General features: G+C 37.9%; 2 protein-coding genes across 4 annotated transcripts in view; both read left to right on the plus strand.

Moving 5' to 3' along the window:
* The first annotated feature begins 1,066 nt into the window (after positions 1-1,066).
* LOC113042583 (kelch-like protein 14) lies at positions 1,067-14,770 on the plus strand. 3 transcript variants are annotated; one of them, XM_026201544.1, is made up of 10 exons: positions 1,067-1,558; positions 1,664-1,804; positions 2,481-3,384; positions 5,241-5,362; positions 10,264-10,353; positions 10,495-10,573; positions 10,762-10,952; positions 12,157-12,315; positions 12,471-12,628; positions 13,828-14,770. In XM_026201544.1, the coding sequence occupies exons 3-10, from the start codon at positions 2,504-2,506 to the stop codon at positions 13,966-13,968; spliced, it is 1,821 nt and encodes a 606-aa protein (XP_026057329.1). In that variant the 5' UTR covers positions 1,067-1,558; positions 1,664-1,804; positions 2,481-2,503; the 3' UTR covers positions 13,969-14,770. The 3 variants fall into 3 exon arrangements, with proteins under 3 accessions (XP_026057329.1, XP_026057328.1, XP_026057327.1); XM_026201543.1 differs by having other exon boundaries at positions 1,067-1,804; XM_026201542.1 differs by lacking the exons at positions 1,067-1,558; positions 1,664-1,804 and having other exon boundaries at positions 2,348-3,384.
* A 3,476-nt stretch (positions 14,771-18,246) lies between these two features.
* Positions 18,247-25,913, plus strand: part of LOC113042568 (obscurin-like) — a 38,312-nt gene continuing 30,645 nt past the window's right edge. The window contains 9 exon segments of the mRNA XM_026201511.1: positions 18,247-18,454; positions 19,724-20,828; positions 22,350-22,619; positions 22,721-22,981; positions 23,211-23,513; positions 23,612-23,878; positions 23,961-24,067; positions 24,766-24,934; positions 25,593-25,868. Coding sequence (XP_026057296.1) covers positions 19,733-20,828; positions 22,350-22,619; positions 22,721-22,981; positions 23,211-23,513; positions 23,612-23,878; positions 23,961-24,067; positions 24,766-24,934; positions 25,593-25,868 — 2,749 coding nt within the window. The 5' untranslated portion in view covers positions 18,247-18,454; positions 19,724-19,732.

Genomic DNA, 25,913 nt, shown 5'->3' on the forward strand with positions numbered 1-25,913 from the left:
ATCTCGTGTACTGTATATCTGGGCCAGCTGGAAGCTGATGCAATACGATGTTACCAGTGCTGTGCAACAACAGGCAATGTACAGGTTTATAGATCAAGAATTATGTGAAGACCGCACTCACTTTATTATTGGTCTGTATTTATGGTTAATAATACAAAATAAATGCATGCAATTTTGTTTGCAGCTTCAAAATGGGTATAAAATTGTCCAAAATACTTTAATCTGGTGCTTTTTTTTATGTAATGTTCAATATGCTTAGTGGAGTACAGGTAGCACTTCTTTATGTGTTTCTCCATGAAGTGCATTTTTTTGCATTCTCATATATCCTCATTTATCTGCAGATTATTAGATCAAGTAAGATGTTCTCTACACTGTATAGCACGGTGTGTGAGGAGAACTATCAGAGAACGCATGAGGACATATGAGTAATGCATCAGCAGTAAAACTTTCATTAGGAGCACAGGAAGTGCTATATCTAGCCATTTATGATGTCGAAAAAACAAAAACAAAAAAGTTGAATCCTTCACTTGATCCATATGCTTTATCTCAAACCTTTTCTTTTAATGGCTTTGCAAGCTTGATGCTGTTTTCCAGATGGCTATGTACCATTATAAATCCGTCTTGCATGTCAAGCAACTATTTTATGTTACAATATGAAGATTTAGTTACCTGCTACCTGATTTTCTGTTTCAGTATGTACACGGTTGCCACTTGGATGAACATTAGATGATGGTGCCCACTATCTAAGGTGAATAAAATACGGTATTAAATCAGATTTTTTGTTTTTGTTTTTCTCAATGAACAGGTTACAGTGGAAGCATTTTCAGTAGTTTCATATGAATATGCATTTGGAAAGCTGCACACATTAAATAAATTCAAGTGCTATTGTTAAAAAAGCTGTTTGAAACAACGCAGAACTGAATAAGTTTATTTGTTTCATCAAACTACCTATATATAAAATAATTCAGCAATACGAGCATTTGATGTCATGTCCATGATGCTCACTCAAGACCACAAGACAAGTTTGCCCAAAAGTCCCTTGTTCGTTCTTTTGAAGGACTAAGCAAAAGGAGAAAAGGATGGGGTTATTTTGGCGATGGAGATTAAGGCAGAGGGGGGCTTTTTGTCATTTGTGCGAGACAAGCCATTCATCCATCCCCCGTTCAGAGCCCAAAAAAAAGGCTGGTCCCAGAAATTAGCAGTTTCAGCTCAGCAGCAGAGGCGTCGGGCTGTGAAGGAACAGAGAAATTGACTAATTAGCAATGCGCACTAAAACTTGACGGTTCTCTCCATAACGCAGAGAGAAAGAGAGGAAAGACTCGCCTTTTCTCCTCTCCTCTTTTTCCATAGATGTTTGAAATCGCAGTCATTTACGCTCGACAGTTTTTACAATAGCCTTGAGCCATAATTTTGCGAGTCTCTCCAGCATCCATACCCCTGCGCGGTCTCTCTCCACCGGCCATGCGCGTCCGTTTCTCTCCCCGACCGTGGATTTCCTATTACTCTCGTTACGACTCACTGAGCCCCAGGCCCAAGGATAATGATGTGTTGTTTCTTGGTAGCATAATTTGTCACACGTATATTTCTTCTTCTTCTTCTTCTCTTGCAGAAAGCACACGGCTCCTCTCACACTCACACACACTTCTTCTTCTTGTTAATTCAGAGGAAACATAAATGATCAATGATCTTGAATGAGTGGGGATCAATGGTTAGGATTCTGATCCATCGATCATAGACTTTTCCAACAGGACCGAACAAAGAAAGTGCACTGAAGGAGCCGCAGCTTTACTTTTCTTCAAGTCAGGTAAGTTTTGGATACCTACTACTAGCATTAGGCACGGGTGCGCACTGTGCGTAAATGTGCCACGGGCTGAAAGTTGCCGTTTCTTCTGCTGTTCTGCCTCAGATTGGGCGAGAAATACCGCGCGTGTTGTTGAACGGAGCGATTGCATTGTGTTGTTGCCGACCAAAGCGATGCGCAACCGCACATCTACGGTGGTGATGATGCTGATGTTGCGGGAGACAAACTAATTGCTTTTGTATCGCATATCAGGGGAAACGTGTGCATGCATTTATGTCTTGTAAGGGAGTGTGTGTGTGTATGTGTTCGCGTGGCCGGCTAACAGATAGCGGGCAGTTTGTCGGCTAGATCTTGGGCTTTGCTTTCCAACAACCAGGTGTAGTTTGTTTCAGCCCGCAGCGACCATCGGATTTGACGTGCTCGCGAACGCATGCATGAGATATATAGATGGGTATGCAAGGATGCGTATGGTTGGGAAATGCATGCGCTTGCATGCTGCAAACTTAATGCATTTGCATGCACGCACGATGTGTGTATATAATATATATATATATATCCGCACAAATCCAACTTGCATGCATGCAATGAATGAGATACCTTCAGAATGCATATGCTTTTATAAAACCAGCTGATGCATTTCCATGCAGTGTAGTGCACCAATGGCATTGTTTACTCGCAGGAGGTGTGCGCAGCCCCGAAGTCATGTCCAGATCGGGTGACCGAACCTCCACGTTTGACCCGACTCACAGCGACACTCTGCTGCACGGTCTCAACCTGCTGTGGAGGAAGCAGCTCTTCTGCGATGTGACTCTGACGGCGCAGGGACAGCAGTTCCACTGCCACAAAGCCGTGCTGGCTTCCTGCTCGCAGTACTTCAGGTCCCTGTTCTCCACGCACATGCTGAGCAGAGAAGACGGGCTGGCGGCGAAGGACCAAGGCAGCAGCGGCACCCCGTCCTCCTCCCCCGACGACAAACTCCTGCCCAGCCCGCGCTCCACCATCAACAACCTGGTGCTGCAGGGCTGCTCCTCCATCGGTCTACGGCTGGTGCTGGAGTACCTCTACACGGCCAACGTGACCCTCTCCCTGGACACGGTGGAGGAGGTGCTCTCCGTCAGCAAGATCCTCAACATCCCCCAGATCACCAAACTCAGCGTGCAGTTCCTCAACGACCAGATCTCGGTGCAAAACTACAAGCAGATCTGCAAGATCGCAGCTCTGCACGGGCTGGACGAGACCAAGAAGCTCGCCAACAAGTACCTGGTGGAGGACGTGCTCCTCTTGAACTTTGAGGAGATGTGCGCCATGCTGGACGCCCTGCCTCCGCCCGTGGAGTCGGAGCTGGCGCTCTTTCAGATGTCCGTGCTGTGGTTGGAGCACGACAGGGAGACCAGGATGCACTACGCTCCCGACCTGATGAAGCGTCTGCGCTTCGCCCTCATCCCTGCCCCAGAGCTGGTGGAGAGGGTGCAGTCAGTGGACTTTATGAGGAGTGACCCGGTGTGCCAGAAACTTCTCCTGGATGCCATGAACTACCACCTGATGCCCTTCAGACAGCACTGCAGACAGACCACAGCCAGCAGGTAGGATCTCCTGCATCAACTTGACACGTTCCCAACTGTATGTTTTTGGCTAGAAAGTAGTCTTTTTGTTTTAAAAATCGAGTTTTTAACATATACATTTTAACAAAGGGGTTATGTCCATGGAAACTTTTGTTATAGACAAGAAAAATAAAAGAAGAACAATATTAAGTATTTGTATTTTCACAGTTTTGTGTGAGAGGAAAGAGTCTTTCTGTATATGTCAGACATGAGTACAGTATGTAAATGTAGAGCACCACACAACACGCCGTGCACGTGATCACGCCAGGCTTGTGGCAGGTGTCAGTAAACAGATCAATCTCACTAGTAAAGATCTAATGTGTTCTTACATGCTGCACAGTTTACTTGTAAAGTGAATTAGATTAGATTAGCAATCTTTTGTTGCAATATCTGATCCCATATTTGTTCACACGGTTTCCACGCTTTGCCTTATCTGTGAGATCCTCTTTCTATTCCTCCATGTGCTGTTTCAGGGTTGATTAATTTCAGCACTGTTGCAAGCTTGCATACTGCAGACATTATTGCGGTCTGCAGATGGGATAATTAGCAGGAATAGGTGACCGTGGAATAAACTGGAATCAGTTGTTGGAGAATATGAGCGAAAGAGACATGGTTTGCAACGAGATAATCTCATTTGAAATGTCACTTTTTCAATTCAGGAATTAAGATTATATGAAAGTCAATAGGGCTTTCTATGTATATTAGTATGCATTAGCTAATAGAATTCTATTGATAACTTGTTTGATTGTTATTATTTGGCAATCACGTCACGTTATTGCGTAGCAGCACTCTTCACCTGTTCTGTCTTGCCAGTGTTAATATCATTTGCTGAGCATCATCAAATAGAGCAAACGGCTCTATTGGTGTCCTGATGATGATACTAGTGTTGAAGACTGTGTAGTTTCATTGTCCACGGCTGGAGATGTTCATTTATTTCCCAAGCTCAGTCTCACAGATCTGAAGGTATTGTAAATATTGAACATCCAGACTTTAAAGCACTTATTAAATCTATGATTTCAACTGCACAGTAACTATATTTTCTTTAACTATTGATTAGATATTAGTTGATTAGTTTAATTAAATTACTGGATTGACTGACTGAATGGATGGATGCATGCATATTCAGCCAAGATTCGTTAAAAGCATTTCAGTGTTGACAGCAGTCACATGCACAACTTTGGCCGACAGGATTACAACAGAAAGGCTGTCAAGACCTTAACATGGTTTGAATCACAACCACACATCTGATTTTATCAATATTCCAAGTATAAGAGTTTGTAGCCCTATCAGATAACATTTACATTTTAAAATTCAAATTTAACCATTTAGCAGACGCGACTTACAGTGCATTCAGGCTATCAATTTTTACATATCACGTGTTCCCGGGGAATCGAACCCCCAACCTTACGCTTGATAGTGCACTGCTCTACCAATTGAGCTACAGGAACATTAAAAACATTTAAAGCAAACAGCTATAAATAAACATGAAATGTTACCATTTTACTATTTAAAATGAGACTTTGTAGTAACCAGACATAAAAATACATCCTGCATTACTGTGTACTTGTGCCTCGCGCACACACAAATCCTAGGGAAACTTCATTGCAGTGGGGCTTATTGATTCTAGAACTTAAAAATGAAATGATTTCTCTTTCTGAGGGTGGTGATAGAGTCGTTCAGCATTAATATTCTCCCATGTTCTCTGCTCGGCTTGCTGTCTCCCTCCTTGTGTTTGTACACGCGTTTACCTTGTCGTGGCATCTCACTCAATATGTCATTGCTCTGCACTAATAACAGCTAATGACAGAATTGTTAATGAATCTGTTTCTGTAACCCAGGATTCGTTCAAACAAACGGATGCTCCTGTTGGTTGGAGGCCTTCCCCCGGGTCCCGACCGCCTCCCCAGTAATCTGGTTCAGTACTACGACGACGAAAAGAAGACATGGAAGATCCTTACTAGTGAGTGCCTTGCTAGCATGGTCTATTCTCTTCCACAGGAAGAACCCTGCCTGTGTCGCAGAGCAGAATAGAGCAAGAGCTTCCTGAGATGCAGGAGGTAATGATGTATCACTATCACTTTTAATGTAACTTTTTAATCAGAGCGTGACTGCCTTCACACCATTGTGGAGCTGTAACGCCTGGATTCGCTTGTGTGTGTTTTTTTCTTTTTTTGCCTCTGTCTTTTTGCATAAGCGTGCCGGCAAGATTAATTTTAATCTAATGATCTCGGGAAGATTCATCATCAGAAGATGACACGTATTCTTATTGAACTGCTTTATTAGGGCAAACCTTCTCGTAAGTGCATTTGTCTTCGCGAACAGCAGGGAAGGAGCGCGAGCGGTTTGTGTGCTGCCAGTTGTTTGTTGTGTGTTTTGGCATGAGGAATTAGAATCAGAATTCCTGCAAGGATTGAAATCACAACAATGTGTCGGAATCTTGAGTGTTGACATCATAATCATAAAAAGTGATGTCATAGTTGTGTAATCTTGCAGTGGAATGTGTCATTTTTAATTCTCAGAATGGAAATCCTAGCAAACAAAAGTATGTTTCATTTAAGTCTCAACTTTGTCTCAGGTGTTTGTTCTAACACCGTGGAAAAAATCAAATGGACACAAATGAGCCACAGATTGACCTGTAGTTCATGTGAGTTCATGATTGACCAGGAAACAAAAGCAAAAGTGGCCTTTTGTAATTCATTTCTGTCTAAAAGAAACAATTGAAGGGATACTCCACCGCAAAATTGTAATTCGGTCATTTATTCATGTCGTTCCAAAACTGTACAGTATTCTTCTGTCCCTAAAAGAAGATATTTTGAAAAACGTCTTGGTGTTTTCTGTATTTTTATATTTTGGTCCATACAATGAAAGCCCAATATTGTTTAGTTCCCAAAATTCTTCAAAACTCTTATTTTGTGTTCTGCTCTAGAAATGCATACAGGTCTGAAATGCCGTGAGGGAGAGTAAATAATGACAGAATTTTCATTTTTAGCTTAAATATCCCCTATATTAATATTGCTGGAACTCAAATGTTTTGATGAGTTAATACTCTCTGACTTTTGATGATTGAGACATTGTTGAGGTGTCTGAATCTGTAGAGGAGATTTCTCTGGTGAAACATCTGAGAAGCTGGAGACAGATCTCTTTTGCTCTACTTGTAATTTCATTGCTGTCTACAAGAAACAATCGAGGCACTTAAGATTTTTCTTTCCTAAGAATGTTTTCCTCAAAACAAATAGTCCGTTTATATGCAGTAATTTATCAGAGTTTTAAATAAGTCTCTTGCTTATGATTTCCCCGGCTAACTGTTAGCCTCAGAGCTAGCTGTTAATGGTTTAAACTGTGCTATTGTACAAATAATCTTTCCAAACTAGTACCGAATCAATCACTAACTGTTTGTACATGTGCTTCGAGTTTGTTCTTTGAAAACATAGGAGGTAACGTGTTTGCAGATAATCTTGGCAAAGGGAAACCTTTAGAAAGTTCAGTTTTATAGCACTTTTTAAGCCATATACCTGGAGTAGGCCTATAATCCTAAATTAAGTCTATATAGCATGTAATAACTCACAATGTATTATGATTTAATTAAAACGATTCTATAGTGTCTGTTCCTTACTGAGGCAAAACAAGGACATAAACGGACGTGCAGTCATTTTGTTTTATGGCTAAAATTGCGTTCAGTCATCCAATCACTGCATCGCTGAGGTGTGAGGCCTACAAAGACACCTTACGCTCTGAAACCTGCTCGTAAGCGTTTGGCAGCACGCATAACATTCATTAATGAATTACATCTGGATCTATATAACTTACACTCATAAGGTCATAGTGTAATGTCCTTTATTTCTGCCTCAGACGTCGAGTCTTAAATGGCCCATGGCCAGGCGGAGCGACCAAACTGCAAAATCATCCTGTGAACACACCAGCAGCCCCTTGATGTCGTTTGGGGTGTGCAGGTTATTAACATTCAATCACAACTTTGCAATGAGCCGAAACCCAAAAGGGGGGGAAAGGCGACTGATTAAAACCATCATCAGCACTATTTAGGATGGTTCTCATCATGACTGGCTGCACCTCTCTGCTTCTATGGCTTTCTGCTCTGTGGTGAGACTGCCACCTAGTGTACAAAGTCTGCTATGGTCAGATTTGTGATGATTATTATGTCATTATGCCATTGGTTTAGTCCTTTATTAGATATCTTACAGCACATATATATATATATATATATATATATATATATATATATATATATATATATATATATATATATATATTGCATTACATTGCATAAAGTCTATTTACAAATATTATTTACATGACAATGAAGCACCTTTCCTTCAAATCAATTTTTTCTTCTTTTTTATTATTCTCAATCAGGATTCACAATTAGTTTGTAATCAGCATCAATTAAAAGCAGAACAATAAACATTGTTGTGGTGAATAAATACTTTGATTGATTGATACTACAATGAATCAGTGTTATTATATAGTTAACATTTTATATTTAACATTTTAATTTTAATGAGAAATATTCCCTTAGCAGCTAGCTGAAATAAAAACTTTTTATATTTTATTTAGTTTTAAGAAACTTTTATTTATTGTTTTTTTTATGTTGTTTCTGATGGATTTAGTTTTAGTTTCACTTTCAAAATATCAAATATATTCAAAATTCAAATATTCAAAATATCAAATATATTCAAAATTCAAATATTCAAAATATCAAATATAACAACGCTGCAATGAATTCACAATCATCATCTTTTCATATTGCTGTTTATTTTTATATTTTTTATAATTTATTTTTTTAATCAATGCAAGCTTGTAATAATGATCCTAAAAAAAGGTGCTATAAGCTTTAACATATTAACATTAACAATGTGCAAGACAGATGTTATTTTATTTAATAATCCTTGATAAGGTTAGTTAATATAAATACAACTGTTAACAGATACAATTTATTATTCTAATAATGTATTAGTAAACGTTGAAATAAACATTAACTAAAAGTATTTTCAATTGTTAGTTTAAGTAGTTACCTAATGTTAACAAATGAAACCTTTTAGTAAAGTGTTAACAATTTTCTTTAACCAAAATTAAAATCATGTTTTTTTTCTTTAGATTTTGGATTAAAATATGACATAAATATGCTCCTGACAGGTCAGTACACTATCATAAACTATATTTCCGATGTCTCAGCATGTAGGTTCATTTAAAAGCCTAAAAAACAAAGACCTAGTGAACTGAAATTCAGAATATTTGTGCCTTTAAAAGTCAATATCATAAATCTTCGCAGTGTGCAGGTTTCTTATCAGTCAGTTTAGTAATATGATGCGTCTGCACCTGTGTAGATCAATAACAAAGGCCAGACTGTGACCTCCTGATCATTTGGATCATCTCACAACAAATCGCACGTGTGTCGAGTCTGCAGCAGTAAATGTCAGCAGGCCACAAAAGCCTCCTGAGACGCCAAATAATAGTAAGATCTCTGTCAGTCAGTCTGGTTTTGTGTGCAGCGAGACAGTCAGGAGGTTCCCCTCGTGGGATGGAGCCGTGCAATTCATTCCGGATCCGTTCTCAATGGAAAGGCCTCGGTGCGTCAGACTCCAGTTAGATTGCAGTAGAAGAGGCCAATCGGAAAAAAGCGCGATTCAAGGCTGTCTAATTTTACAGCAACTGTGATCCATCAGGCAGCGGCGATGTGACGGTGGAAATGAATGATCGAGGCAGACAGGTGGCTCTTAGTGTACGACTGATTTACGCTGCACGGGCACCGGACGGAGATTTATGGAGTGAAGATGATCATGTTCATTATGACTGTCACCTCACGACCATTTCTCTCTATTTCAACCGGGGGTCACTTTTACGGGAGCTGGAGAATTAGACGAGATGGAGACAGGAAAGACTAGTGCTGGATACAGCATGTACTGTATGTCCACAACAATCCAAAGCTGTTCATATGAGGAAATATGATTTGATTGGATGACTGCAAAAAAAAAAATAATAATAATAATAATAATAATTAAATGATATATATATATATATATATATATATATATATATATATATATATATATATATATATATATACATACATACATACATACAGTATTTTTTTGCATAAAGTGTTTATATATATATATATATATATATATATATATATATATATATATATATATATATATAATGTTAAAATATTAATGTTTTTTATGTAAAGTCATTTTCTAACTGTTTTTAAATTCATTTTAAATAAGCTAATTTTCTATCATTTTAAAAGTTTAAAAATTGCTTGTTTTATTTTTTTTATTATTTTTCTTCATGATTATTTTACTTTCTTTTATGAAATGTGCTATATAAATAAACTTGCCTTGCCTAAAATATTATTATATTAGTATATAAATTATTAGTAGATTAACATTAATATATTTAATAAAATATACAAATTTTAGAAAATTAATAAATTAATAAAAATGTGTGTAAAATAGATTTACATTTGTTTAGCATTGCAAATTTAGCCCAATTAGACAATCTATCTAGTTTGGGACCAAATGTTGGTTTGTGGTTATTAATAAAATTCTTATTCTTCTAGAATTCTTCATTGAATTTTTAAATTAGTCAAATGCAGACAAAACAGAAGAATATTTGGATTGCAGCATTGGATTGACTGTAACATTATCTATATATAAAGAGAGTATATATATACTGTAATACAGATGGGCACCAGTCTGTATAGCACCACCACATTACACCATATTTATTGTAAATGTTGATTTATGGATGCTGATGATCTAAAAATGGTCAAATATCATTGGTCTTTCACTATTCGGGAGTCATTTTCAAGCATTCATCAGTTTCGTCTCTGTGTTACAGTAATGCCGTATAACAGCGCCCATCACTGTGTGGTTGAGGTGGAGAACTTCCTGCTTTTATTGGGTGGAGAAGACCAGTGGAACCCTAATGGTGAAGCTAAACACAATAACTTAATGTTATCACACAGATTGTTTACCTTCTGATTCATCACACATGCCTGAAATGTTTTCTAGTGCTTTTTTAAAAACTGTTTGTAATAAAACTAATACTGTATGTGTATCATCTTCACAGGCAAACATAGCACCAACTTTGTAAGCCGATATGATCCGAGATTCAATAGCTGGATACAACTACCGCCCATGCAGGAGAGGTATGATGCCTTCTGAAAATGACTTATTATTCATGAAATAATAAGAGCTCTTCATAACATGGCTATAATTATTTCTTAAGCCTTTGTGATGAATTTTTCACTCTTGGCTGCGACGGGATATTTGCTGTAAACAGTCTCCACGTTGACTGATTTTAAGAGACGATCTTTTCATCTTGTCTTTGTTTCAGGAGAGCGAGTTTCTTCGCTTGCTGCCTGGATAAGCACTTGTATGTTGTTGGGGGAAGGAACGAGACAGGTTATCTGTCTAGCGTTGAAGCCTATAACCTTGAGACAAACGAATGGAATTACGTTTCGTCTCTTCCACAGCCGCTGGCTGCACACGCAGGCGCCGTGCACAATGGGAAAATATACATCTCAGGTTTGACGATACACCTCCTCACCCAAACAGTCAATTAATCAAAGTGTCTGAGACGTTACTAACAGGTGCCACTACAGAGATGAAGTCTACAAGATATTTTGAGCATTTACAATAAGTTTAGTGTTTCTAAGCAAAACAGTATGTTGAAAAAAATGTTGGAACGTATTTGAATTTGTCCTTTTTTTTTTCACAAAGGATAAACATTTTTCTTTGGAAGTGCATGTACTGATTAATTGTTCCTGTAGCACAAACAGTAGAGCACTGTGCTTGCAACACCTAGGTCATGAGTTTGATTCCCAAGCAATATGTGAACTGATAAATCAGATTATATCTTTAATGCAATATAAGTCACTTTGGATAAAAAAAAATAAAACCAGATATTTGTACCCAGAGAGGATATTCTTTTTTCCAAAAATACTAGTTAATGTTATCACACTCGACTAAAACCTACTGACTTTGCTCACACATGTTATATCTTCTTCCCAATTATTTCCTCATTGGATCATTTTTGTAAATGTAGAGGAATTTTTTCCTCCTTAGTTGTTACATTTAAAGTATATCCAGTCATAAATGACTAGTCTATATACAAAAAAAAAAAAAAAAAAAAAATTATATATATATATATATATATATATATATATATATATATATATATGTATGTATATATATATATATATATATATATATATATATATATATATATATATATATATATATATATATATATATATTTCTCGTTATATTATTAACAAATATGTTTTTTTTCAATTAGCACAGGTTATTCATCTCTTTTTGGAACTGACAGATCATAAGCCTCACTGATCTTAGCTTATGCACATCAGTTTTTGAATAAATTATGCCAAAATTATCCACAAATAATGCTTTTTTTTTTCAATCAAAAACTAAGGTATACAAGCTCAGATCATTGCGGTCTATCATCAGTTAATTAAAAAAAAAAAACCCTGTTGACAAAAAGGTTGAATCCAAGATTTGGTGATGATATGGCATATCCAAGATTTACAAGCAATTTTTGGTTCATTATTTTTGATCGGGAGCAACAAATTAGGTTTCTCAGCACACAGCAAGGGTTAAGAAAGTAATATCCCGTCAATTTTAATTCCATGTTGACTTAACGTTTTGTAAATCTCTCTTTGTGAATCTGTGTGCTTATCTTGAACCTGGTATTGTGCGTGTTATGCTTCAGGTGGCGTTCACAACGGTGAATACGTGTCTTGGCTGTACTGCTACGACCCCGTGATGGACGTGTGGGCTCGGAAACAGGACATGAACACCAAGCGAGCCATACACGCTCTCGCAGGCATGAACGACCGCCTCTACGCTATTGGGGGAAACCACTTAAAGGGTAATTTCTATAGCTGTAACCAATCTCAGCAGCGGTGGAGGCACATACTGTGTACGCAATAGTGATCAAAACAGTTTCTTGTGTGATTTGATTCCAAGAGTAAGAGCTTGGCATATACGCTTGGGGTTTCCCCTGATCTCTTTCTCTGTGTGTAGGATTCTCTCATCTGGATGTGATGCTGGTTGAATGCTACGACCCTAAAGCAGATCAGTGGAGCATCCTGCAAACGCCCATCTTAGAGGGACGCAGCGGGCCTGGGTGTGCTGTTCTTGATGACAGTATTTACTTGATGGGAGGCTACAGCTGGAGCATGGTAAACACATCTTACTCTTAGCGACAGATAGATAGATAGATAGATAGATAGATAGATAGACAGACAGACAGACAGACAGATAGATAGATAGATAGATAGGTGTGTGTGTGTGTGTGTGTGTGTGTGTGTGTACTTGATATACTACAATGATATACTACGGCCTGCGGTCAAAAAGAAAATGGTTAAAAATAGTAAATGACATTTATCTTAACAATGCAAACGAGTTTTATGTTAAGGGGTACTGTGGGTTTAGGTTTACGGGACACAAAATATAGTTTGGTCAGTATAAATGTGATAGAAGTCTTATGGAAAGTCCCCACATCTAAGAGAAACATATGTGTGTCTGTGTGTGTGTCTGTGTGTGTGTGTGTGTGTGTGTGTGTGTGTGTGTGTGCGTCCATGCGTGCGTGTGTGTACTAGAAAATTGTATTTAATTATTAATTATTAAGTTAACTACTAGAATTAATTTTTATCCATTTTTATTTTATTTAATATATAAAAAAATAACATTTTGTATATGTACTGTATGTAACATTTTTATTTTAGAGAAAAATCATGTAGAAAATTAAATTATTTTTAAGAAAATTAAAAATAACATTTTTCATAAATTAAGCTTATTTTGTATTTTAAAATTATGTGCATTTATTTACCATACCAAGTAAAAAAAAAATCTAAAAATGCAATAAAAACAAATTATTAAATGCCCTTTTATACAATCAAAAGTTGAAATGTGTCATTTTTCTTGTAAGTATTGCAGGTAGTTTTGTTGTATAGCCAGTTGTAAGTTATTTGTAGGTCGATTTTCCCCAAAAAAGGTGTTATCAAAACATTGCTCAGTTTGCTTAAAGTTTTCAGTCACTCAGCATTTCAAAACTGGCTCAGCCAATGGTGTGAAGTTGGGGGCAGGACTATCTGTGTGACCAACCAATGGCAGATGGGTTCAGGAAACCTGTTCGGAAACAACCCCTATGTTTGCAATTCTGATAATGACAGTGCAGAAATGACTCAATGCACCATCACCTAAAATCATTTAGGATTTAAAACACTCTGGCTGGAAAAAAGAAACTTCATGTTAGAGCTCTAACATTTTGATTAGGGTTGTCTTAAGATTGTACTGTACATCCATGAAATGCATAAAGAAGCATTCTGAAGTACTGAATAAAATACTGTATGAATAACTTATTAAATATCTCTTGCAGGGGGCGTATAAGTCATCCACCATTTGTTACAGCCCAGAGAAAGGCACATGGACAGAAATGGAAGGAGAAGTGGCTGAACCTTTAGCCGGACCGGCCTGTGCCACAGTCATACTGCCAGCCTGTTTACCATTTAACAAATAACTGTACAGAACGCCGAATAATGCGGCCGAGAAGAGGATGGAAAGTCAATCGCTAAAGGAATCAAATAAATGAGGAGACTCTCCCTGTGGAACGCCCCCAGCTTTTGAACAGGTGTTGATGAGGTGTACAGATTATTATTTTTTTACTGGTCTGACAAGAGCACTTTGTTTCTTTCATACCTAACAGTGTCAAACTGATATAATCATCGACTTCACGTATTTGATGCTCACGTGTGTTGACATTCAGCTGCTCTCATTCAATGCTTTTTTAATCATAAACGTTTTGACATAGCACGCATTATTTGGTTTTAAGCAAATCGACGTACTTTGTGTTTTGTGGAAACCGCCGATCAAAGACAATGTGGAAGTGGGTTGACAAAGAAATATTCATGTTTTTACAAGCAAAACTCATGATTCTGTGTACACTGTGGAGTAGATATCAGCTATTTAATATATATCACACCATGTCTGCTTGTTAGATATTGTCACCATACTTGAGTGGCACATTGTTATTTGTACAGATGAGAGGGGAAAAAATGTCAATTATTAAAAAAAAAAACATTTCAGTAAGACACAAGTTATGATTTATTGTTTGAACAATCAGTATATTATTTATTTAGCCATGTGGTATATATGCATGGTGTGAAGTGGAAAGCTTATTGTGTTTTATCGTGGGTATATATTTGTTTCTGTTCATATCTGTTCATATCTCACAGTGCCTATTTTTAGCATCAGGCTGCTTTATTTCATAAAATTTCCCATTATAAGAATCAGACCTTTTAAATCGAGTCAAAATCATATTAATTGTTGGCCTGATTGGTTTCTCTGAGACGTGATATGAAATCTGAATTTGTTGCACTGGTGTTTGTTGGCCCTTTTGATGATAAAAGGGAATGTTTTTCATCGTTGTAAATAATCACTTGCAGTGGAACATTTTTGTGCTCATAGGATTTATTCTCAAATCCTGTTATGTTCTTTACATTTAGTCTATGAAAATAAAACTGAATTTCTGGATCAATAATCTGTCTGGGCTCCCCCGCAACTACACAACACTCCTATCTAAAATTGTTTATGTGTGTTTGCAGTATTATAGCAACCTATTTCATTACAGTGTGCAATAATGTGTTAAATTTACTTATTGGAAAGTATTTTGTTAAGACAACATCAAACAAATCTAATAAAAGGCACAAGGAAACATAAAACATCTTGAGTGTTACTCAAGCATGCATGCTGTATATTTTCTCTGAAACTCAGAAGAGAATTCACTGCAGGTCACGCTTCAAAGTCTGAAATACTTGCCGTCTGTTAATTAATTGATTTTTATATATATATATCTATCAAACCATTGATATTGTAATTAATGATTGCATTATAATTTTAAAAAAAGGAACGTTTGTACTGGAGTTTTATTCATTCTTTCACTCAATTTAATTTAGTTGTTGCTAGGATTAAATTATAATGTGCATTTTGTTTTGTTTTTAAAAATCAATTGAATTGGATCTAAAATACAGGCATCTGTATTTCATTAGTGATCTCAGACTTTGCGACTCATTGTATACTGTATATATTTTTGCTTAACTAAAATGTTATTTATGCAAACAAAGTGGACTAATATGAACTAAAAATTATCAATAGTTTTAAAGAATCTGTCAATTCTGTTGTTGAATGTTTCTAATTATTTCAACATATAGGCCTACTGATTCATTAACAAATTACACACATTAATGCATTATGATTTAAATGAAGAGAAACACGAATTAACACATGCTATAATTTTTTTAGGTCTGTTAACATTAATATGTTAACGTATAGAGCCGTGTTGTGTTGCCAGTGGGATTTATGTGTACATTAATACTTTATTCAGTGGATAAAGTCAGGCAGTCCTGTCATACACTTTCATGTCCAGCAGGTGGCAGCGGAGCACCCGACTGAATTCCCTTGTTTTTGACAGGTATGATGTTTTATCACCAGGAGAAATGCAGAGGCTTTGTTTTGCTAGGCTGTTTTACCTGCAGCCCAAATATGCAGGTCAGTTTTTGCATAGTTTCTTAAAATTTCCTATAGCTTTAATTACTGTAATCAGTCAGATGATCCTATGGACTACGAAACTATAGACTTATGTGTCTTGAATAAAAGTTGATTGATCCCATTCATGTCCTGTGTCAAGAGTAAGACATGCTGATTGTTTTCAGTACTGGATGAGGCCACTAGTGCTCTGACGGAGGAGGCCGAGGGTGAGCTCTATAAGGCCTGCCCTCATCAGTCTGGGTCACCATAGCACTCTGAAAAAGATGATCATCTATGACCTTTTCACATTCACTAAAACAACATGGCAAACATTATCATATGGCCTGTGCTTAGAATTCTTTGTGTTCATTAAACAGCATCATGATATCATGCTGCGATCGTGCGGAGGTGGCCAATGGGAGCTCACCAAACTCAAAGAGGCGTGAACCTTCAAACTTCAAACCCACTTTAATGAGAAATTATTGGTCCGTTTTGTAGTTATGGGTGCATTCAGTCTTGGGACTCTGGAGATATCTTGTTTACTTGACAGTATACTGTAATTTAATGAAGTTCTTGATACACTAATTATGCAGGATATATGAGCCTTTTTGATACTGTTTGTCTCAACGTACTTTTTTTATATAGCCACATATACCTTTTTTTATTATGCAAGTATATGCTGCTTCTTTCAACCTTTATTGGTTGTTTGCACAAAAAAGGGATTTTTATAATGAAGGACATTTAAGAATATGTCAAGAATAATTTTGGATAAAGTGCCTATATAACATAAATATATATATTTTATAAATATTACATATTTTATTAACATATCCGATATTAAACTGTTAATGCCCAAGCAAATGTCAAAATGGTCTTTTTGGTTATAGGTGGTTTTAAAAACCTTCTATGGAAAGATGTTAACTCTAATATTTGGCCTCAAATTATTCTGGAGGGAAAATCTACATTTCTGTAATTTCTCTGCCTGACCAGTAGAGGGCCAACATTTTCCTGCACAGAGCTGAATCACAGTTCAACTCCATTAATTATTTTGTATGAGTTTAATTAAGCTCAGAATTTAATTAACTCATTCTCTATTCCTAAAACATACTCTATTAATGAATTTGAGTAATAAGTACTTTTAAATAAATACTTTTTCTCAAATGCATTATAGTATTAATATTTAATGTATTTGAGGATTAAAAGATGAAAGTATTTATCTATCAGGAAAGATATCTGATCAGCCCCATATCCCACTATCTCTCCCTGCTAGAATACAGTATATTTAGCTCCAAGTTAAAATTAGCAAACTTTCTCACTTATATATATATGTTTAGAAACAACTTGATATGATCTGTATTTTGTATTTATAGTATTATGTGTATATATATGTGGCATACCATGGCCACAGTAAACTCTATCTCAATGAGTTTGCAGTGTATCTACAGTTTATCTGTTGCAATGCAGGGAACACTTCTAGTAGTTTAGAGTTTAAACTAGTTCTTAAAATACTTTTTGCATAACCCAACATTTATGTTAGCATCGCCAAACAAGCGCTGAGCATTTGTGTTACAGTAAAACTAGGAAGGATGGTGAAAGTTGCACATTTGCAAACTAAAGCAGCAAAATTATCCCTCGCACCAAAGAGTCTGACTGATCCCACTGCTTGAGTTTCAGACAGTTTTAAATGTGAGCCTGGCCAATCTGCTGCTGTCAATCAACAGGCACGGGAAAGACCCGCTAGTCATTCAGGAAAATATGAGACATACAATAACTATGGAATAACCAAACCATCACAAGAGTTTGTGAGGGAGTTTAATTTTAGTGAAATGATTTCAGATGAAAAATAATTATATCTGAATCTTAGACCAACAGCTTCAATTCACAGTAATTTGAAGGATGGTTGGAAAATAAATTTCATAAAGGTAAACGATGTTAAACCTTTTGGTTAAATGCCACAAACACAAACCGATGTCAGTAGTCTATGTTCTAAATAAAAAAATGCAATACAATTTGATTTGTCATATTTAATGTAATGCAATGTAATTTATAATCATCCTTGTGACCATTGCACTAGATAGAAGTAGCCTATTTATTGCCACAGATCCATATAATATAATAATAATAATAATGTGCAATTTGTTACTGCATTAATAGGACAATAGCTTTGTGATAAAAAAAAAAAACCTGCCTAAACGGTTTGTCATACAGGTTGAGCTGAAGCGACTGTTCAACAATAAAGTTACTTCACCTCAGTCCGACATTTGCTCCGGCAAGTGACGGATCTATTTTCAACGGGAGGCTGGACCGAGAGAAGCGTCACACAGAAAGCAAAGACACTGGGGGATAAAACACACTGTCCTCCTCCTCTACAGTTCACGGAATTTACATGTTTTAACGAGGATATCTTCACATGCCAACACCGGATATTTATGAACATCTGCACAGGTTTATATTAGTAGCGTTAGCTTGACGGGAAAAAGGTAAGATGTGATATTTTTTAATCGTTATAAAATATTAAAACGTGAAACTATTGCTATCTGAGGGAATACTTTTCAATGTCATTTTATTACATATGTCGCAAATTCAACAAGTTTGAACTGATTATGTTAGGCTACTTTATTATTTTGTTGATCCGTTTTTAATTATGAAAATGATTTCATTTTTTTTTTCTCTCGCAAGGAGAGATCCACGCAGGCTAATACATCTACTGTGCTTTGAAACGAAATTTATAAGTTTAGAAAAATTCCATTGACAAAAAACATATATAGTATCACACAGCAGGTCAAATCTCTTCTACAAATGGACATAGTGCAGACGGAGCCCGACAGCTGAGGTTATTTTTGGGACAGGCAGCTGATGGGAGATAGGTGTTAGAGATACCAAATGTCATGCTTTTCAAAGACCAACATCCTTTTGTTTAACTTTGTTACACTGGAATTCCACCCCATCAGTAAAACTGACTTTCTGTGGTGAGATTTCACTAGATCAGCCACTGTTCTGTTGGATATAGTAGATTCAAGTTGATGACCTCTTAATGTTATAAAGATAAAGGTAATTTTAAATGGGACATTCCATGTAAAGTTCTGTCAAAAGTGGAAAATGCTAATTTTGACCACCCAATATGGCTTCTAGTGCATGTCCATTGTCTTTGATTTCATTTATATACTAGTATCCCACCTAAACAATGACGATATAACCTTAAGACAGTTTACATTCACAGTTGTTATCTTTTTGGAGAAATGGAGAAAAGATATCATTAGCTGGTCATTTTTGTTTTGGGGGGGCGGGGTTGCATGCAGGAAAGTGTAGCAGTATGACTATTACATTATCATATCAGCTTGTCTATTGTTACATACAAAAAGATGAATTCTCAAACATGGCAAACTATTTTTTATGCTTTGTTAATACATTTGACTCTTTAAACCAACTAGCTTTATTTCAAATTTGTGGAGGGATACTGGAGAGGTTTGAGTGGGCATTTCTAAAAGTAGGCCTCTCTCATTTCTCAAAATGTCTATATCAGGATCTTCTTGACATGGTTATTTGTCATTAACAGACCCTCTTTATTTAAACCGACTTACAGTATAAGTTGAAAGGCAGCTTTTTTTAGAAACGTCCTTGAGATTAGTTGCAAAATTTGGTGGCAAGATGCAAATACCGAAAGCTTCTTATATAATCTCAAGTTCTTATGTTTCTCCTCTATGCATTTACCACAACTTTTATTAAAGTGTGTTGTTTCATCTCTACAGAAAGCAAGAATGGATCAGAATTTATTTGGTGGGGCTCCACGCTTCCTAACTCGACCCAAAGCCTTCTCGTTGTGCGTGGGACGAGATGCCTCCCTCAGCTGCACTATTGTGGGGAACCCTGTTCCTGTAGTCACCTGGGAGAAAGACAAGATGCTTCTTTCGGCAGGTGGACGCTTCAAGAAAGTAGAAGATGGTGACGTTTACCGACTTACCATCTACGATCTAACTCTAGAAGACAGTGGGCAGTACATGTGCCGTGCCAAGAACAACGTTGGAGAGGCATATGCGGCTGTGACCCTGAAGGTGGGACTGCCGGAAACTGTGATTGATCGCGCCCCAGTGTTTACAGTCAAGCCTGTCTCCACCCGTGTGGGTCTAGGGGGTGATGTTACCTTCTATTGTCGGGTGGCAGCCCATCCGGCACCCAACTTTGACTGGGAAAAGGATGGTCGCTACCTGGGTGAGACCAACCGCATCAAGATAATCTCGGAAAATGACTCCAGCTCCTTGAGGATCCAGAGTGTCAGGAGCTTGGACAGTGGTACCTACACCTGCCGTGCACAGAACTCCATTGGCCGTGCTCAGGCCGCTGCTGCGCTAGCGGTCGACCTTCAAGATACTCGTCTCCTGAATGCAGACAAGAGCACATCCCTCCTCTCACACATGCAGAAGCGGAAAGAAGAAATGCGGAAGGACATCTCCTTATACCGCACCGTGGAAAGTTCCTCAACCACGCATACAGCCTCATCTTCCTCGATCACCGAGGAACTTGGAAGCTTGGGACTCGGCTATGATCAGGAGCAGAGGGTTGCGGCCTTAACCAGCATGTTGCCCAAAGGTGTGTTCACTCGCACCTGTATGGTGACCGAGGGTAAACATGCAAAGCTTAGCTGTTTCGTCACAGGCCATCCCAAACCTCAGATCATCTGGAGGAAGGATGGGGCGAACATCAGTGAGGGCCGCAGACATGTGATGTATGAGGACCTGGCGGAGAATTTCATCCTCAAGGTGCTCTACTGCAAACAAAGTGATAATGGGCTTTACACCTGCAATGCATCCAACTTGGCTGGACAAACCTATAGTGCTGTGCTAGTGATCGTCAAAGGTAAGAATAATGTCTGCCGGGACTGTAATTACTCTTGGCAACTTTTTGCACACTAATTGATCCATCTGCTGTCAGAATGAGTATGTAAATTCAGTTTACACTTGAATCAAAGCAAAAAAGAATTGCTAATTTGGGGTGGAAAAACTTTAAACCCATTTAATGTTTGAAGCTTGGAAATTTAAGCTAAACAGTCCTTTTTGGGAGAAGTAAGTTTTCATTTGTGGCTTGAACAACCAGATCCTTAACTTAGTTGTGTCATGTCTTGTATATGTCTCCTCCTGAGATGGTATGAGTTTTTGGATTGCAAAGTTTTGGAGGTGTTGATTACACCTGGTTATTTCCCAAAAAACTTGGTGCAATTACTTTACTATTAGAACTACAAGTACAGTATTTTATATATCACGTATCAGTCAGAGAATATCATAATTTTATTGAGCCTGGCACATAAGATGACTACGTACATCAGCACAATAATGGCGATGTTAAAATACAGTCGGCCCTAATAAATCACCAACCTTTCAATTGAAATTGTATCAACTAATGACAGTCATCTTTGCCTTCCAGCTCAGTCTCTGCTTAACAAAGTGCTTGCAAGTGTTCGAAGAGGGTGTAGCATTACACCTATTTTCTGCTGGTGATGATTAGTTCACAGTTGTTGTGATAGCTAGCTGCAAACTCACTTCTGACACCGTTATATGTGTGACTTTCCAAGTGACGTCTTCAGGTTTAGCAGCATTAGTCTATATCCTAATTATATGCTAACTAAGCCTACGTTGATATAATGATCTACACAGATTTTGTATTTATTCAGAGTTCTAATTTTAGCCAGAAGTGTAGCAATAATGTTTTGCTACCTTGTTCCTGTGTCTTAATCTTGACACCTGAAAGAAAGGTCACAGAAACTTAACTGTTACCGCCGAATACCAGTTCAACCTTGCAGTGCAAAGTGCAGTGGCGTCCATGTGAAGGGATTAGGAGTGTGAAGTTCATGACATTTAAGGCTGTTTTTTTTGTAAACGTTCAGATTTCAAATGATTGACTTCAAGCTGGTAAAGTAGAGCCAAAGGCAGTCTGGAAACAAACAGAATAAACCTCATATAATGTAAGAAATCCATTTATTTTAGTTTGATGGTCAGATTTTTTTCTCGCCTTATACTGTATGCTGTTATTTTTTTTTTAAGGCTGTTCACCCTTGAATTGACCCAATGTAGTATATAAAATATACTTAAAAATCTACCTCAAAATGACCCACACTCAGGCAGGTTTCATAAGTCCACTTATATTGGGAACACCACAAAGGTCACTTGCAAATAGTTGCCCTTCTTGTTCACTTTAACTCAACTGGCGTAGGTTTATCTGACTTATACTATATGTGAAACCATCCTATTTATTTATCATTTATCATTTGCCTTCTTGGAGAGCCAATCAATATGAAAACCAATTGTAGGACACTGCCAGATCATGACTGCCAGCTAAAAAGAAATTGTCTTCTGTATGCTCACTAACATGTATACTTTCCAGAACCAAAGATCCCATTCAAAAAGAAGCTGCAGGATGTCGAGGTGAAGGAAAAGGAAACAGCAACTCTGCAGTGTGAGGTGCCAGTGCCGAACACAAAGGCCAGCTGGTTTATGGAGGAGACCCATCTGGAGGAAAGTACCAAGTACCGCATGGATGTGGAAGGGACCCTGCGCCGCCTCACTATTCACAATGTCACCACCAATGATGATGCCGTGTACATCTGTGAGATGAAGGAAGGCAGCCGTACTGTGGCCGAACTTACAGTGCTGGGTATAAGCTCTATTCCAATATGGGTGGCCAGAATGATAATGATGAATAACCCGGTGAAACACAAAACATATTCTTAATGTGGTTTTTCTCTGCACTTTCAGGCAACATCACCAAAAAGCTGCCGAGGAGGACAGTGGTGCCAGTTAGCGATACCGTAATCTTCTGTGTGGAACTGGAGAAACCAGTAGATGATGCATACTGGACCAGGAATGGGGAGAGGCTGAAAGAGGACTCCCGAATTATTATCGCCCGCATTAACAGACAGTACACACTGACCATTCGCGAATGTACTGCAGAGGACTCGGGTGAGGTAGCTTTCATCGCCCATGACTGCAAGACATCCACCCGCTTCTCCGTCACAGGTGAATGCATTTGTAAATCCGACCCAAACCTTTCCACAAGATTTTACAAGCGGTTTCTTGTTCTAATGATTTGAATCACATCAAATCGAATGACACCACAGCTACTATGTGGTGACTGTACTAGTGCATTTATTTACCAATGTTTCAACGGTAAACATAATTGCTTTTGACATTTAGAGAGATTCCATTTCTTCAACCTGATTAACAATAATATAAACTTTGACCTCAGCACCGAGGAAACATCCCCCAGATCCCCCACTTGAGCCAGTGGTGCGAAACAAGACAGATTCATCGATCACACTGTGCTGGTCTCCACCAGACAGTGAACGGCCCGTGCCCATCACCGGCTACATCCTTGAGCGCAGGAAGGTGGGAGCCCAAACCTGGGTTAAAGTCACTAGTACGTCTGTGTCTAGCACTGAATACACCATCAGTGAAATTTCAGAAGAAGCAAGCTATCAGTTCCGCATCTCAGCGGTCAATGATTTTGGTCAGAGTGCCTACTTGGAGGTTCCTGGAACGTTTTACCTTGGTGAGAATGTTTTCTGTTGTTGTTGTTGACAGTCTTCATATTTAAGCTAAAATAAACTGTTTTAAATCCAGTAAGTATATTTAAGTTTATTTGTTCAGAGCCCACAGCATCAGTGAAGACAGGCCTGGTCAACTGCAGTGCACATGTAGGTGAAGAAGCAACCTTCACTGTTGAGCTCTCAGCCGTATGTTCCGGCTCCTGGACCATAAATGACAGAATGATCCGCAGTGGATCTGAGTATCTGATCACACGCTCAAAGACCACACACACGCTGGTCATTAGGGAGGTATCCATGGAACTAAATGGAGCACAGGTCAAGTTTGTGGGTGGTGGATCTCAGAGTGTTTCCACGCTTAGTGTGAAAGGTAAGAGAGGAAACATTTCTGTTAACTTAAACAGAATAACTTTCCAACAGCTTTCCTGATATTTTATACTGATCTTCTCTAGCCGCACCCGCACGTTTCACCAATAAGTCTTCTCAGGTGGAAGTGTTTACTTTCAGCATGCACTCCTCTGCTCAGATGTACACAGAAGTGTCCGATTCAAGCATCCAGGTGACAACATGCACTTTTTTGTCAAAAATAAATCAAATCCACAGAAAATAGTTAGTATTTTAAGTTTGTTATAAGTTCTCCTGTCCCAGTTTAGTTTAATTTATCTTGTTCAACCAACTTTGAGATGCATTGCCCAAAGGGACAAACACCAAATATCTATTTATAGTCCCTGTAAAGCCAATTTTGAGAATTGTTTCTGAATGCATTATAAATGCAACTAATCTACACATTACAAAGACTTTGAACTATGTAGTTCTGAATAGTAGAGTTAGACCGTTAAACAGTTTTTCACCAATTCTGTGTTCAGGATGTTTTGGGCGAGTTAAAAAGCGGGTTTGATGATGCACTGGAGCCCCCGAGCCATGGCCCCTCCTCTAACACTATAAATAGAGCACATTGCCGTCAGTTCACCTGCTCAATTGCAAGTTGTCAGTACCATTTTAGTAACACACTAGGAGCATCCATTCAGGATGTAGCAACAGCGATATTTCACATTAGATGCCCCTAGTATTTGAGAGCAGAGGATACCGGCCATTTTTTCAAGATTTTGATCACTTATTTGGTTAATAATAAATTTTTCTTTGGTGTATCAAGCTCAGAACTCATTAAATATTGCCTTTACAGGGACCTTAAATGTGTGGACATGATGGGATGTGGGGTTTTTTTAACGTTAACTGCAGGTACTGTCTGTGCTTTAGGTTGTCTGGATGAAGAATGGGAAGGAACTGAGGATGGGTAAAAAATATGAAGCCACAAGTGTGGACCGTAAACGCACACTGACAGTCCACAACATTGACCATGAAGATGTGGGCATCTATGAATGCATGTTTGATGGCGATAAAATGTCTGTCCAGCTTGCCCTTAAAGGTGAAAGAAGCCGCTTCCTAACCCATTTCAGTTATCTTATGGTTTTATATCCATTATTTATATTTCAAGCCTAAGGTAGAATAAATTATATTTACAAACATGTTGTTTTTATAGTATTTATAGTGAAGAGTTTATCCTGTCAAATAATAGAAGAGAAATACACAGTGGTCCCGTCTATTTGCAATTAAAATCAGTGTTGAGTAGTAAGTGCTTCATAGCCCAACACCGAAAGTAAAGAAAGTTCAGAGTGGATAAATGGTGTAAGCAGTCAGTGTTGACATCTAGGAGCAGCTGGGCTTTGGCTGCTAAACAGGAAGTGTTGCTGTGTTTGTCCGGTAACAGATCTGCTTAGAACTCATGCACTTTCAGGTATCAAATTCAGTATACTTTGGGATGTGATGAGTATCTTTAATGTGTACACATCATTAAAATATCTGTTAGACTGTCAGTTCCTGTCTGAATACATGTAATTTAGGAGAGTTTGGGTTGTTACCTTTTTTGTGTCAGCATTTTCACTATCAAATTATATACAAATGGACAGTCGATGTCATTATGTTTCTTATGCCATGTTTAATGTGTGTTTTATAATGTACTTTTATACCTAATGATGTTGAAATCAAAGAGATGTGGCATCTAATCCTTCAATTTCCCCTGACAGAAGAACCAGCTAAGTTTGTTAACAAGCCGAGGGCTCAGCCCCAAGAGAGTGATGCTCTTTTGGGTGACGTGGTGTTGAGCTGTGAGGTTGCTTCTCCTGGAACTGCCGTTGTGTGGAAGAAAGAGCAGACAGAAATAATGGAGGACAAGAGGACAACTTTTATATCTCAGGGGACACAAAGGAAGCTGGTCATCAGGGGTGCCAAGCAGAGCGATGAAGGACACTACTCGTGTGAGACGGCAGAGGACAAAATGACATTCCTGGTCAAGATAAAAGGCAAGACTATGTGCTAATTAGTCTGAAACTAAAAATTTAAATAAG

The sequence above is a fragment of the Carassius auratus genome, chromosome 24 (assembly GCF_003368295.1).
Source record: "Carassius auratus strain Wakin chromosome 24, ASM336829v1, whole genome shotgun sequence".
NCBI lineage: Eukaryota > Metazoa > Chordata > Actinopteri > Cypriniformes > Cyprinidae > Carassius > Carassius auratus.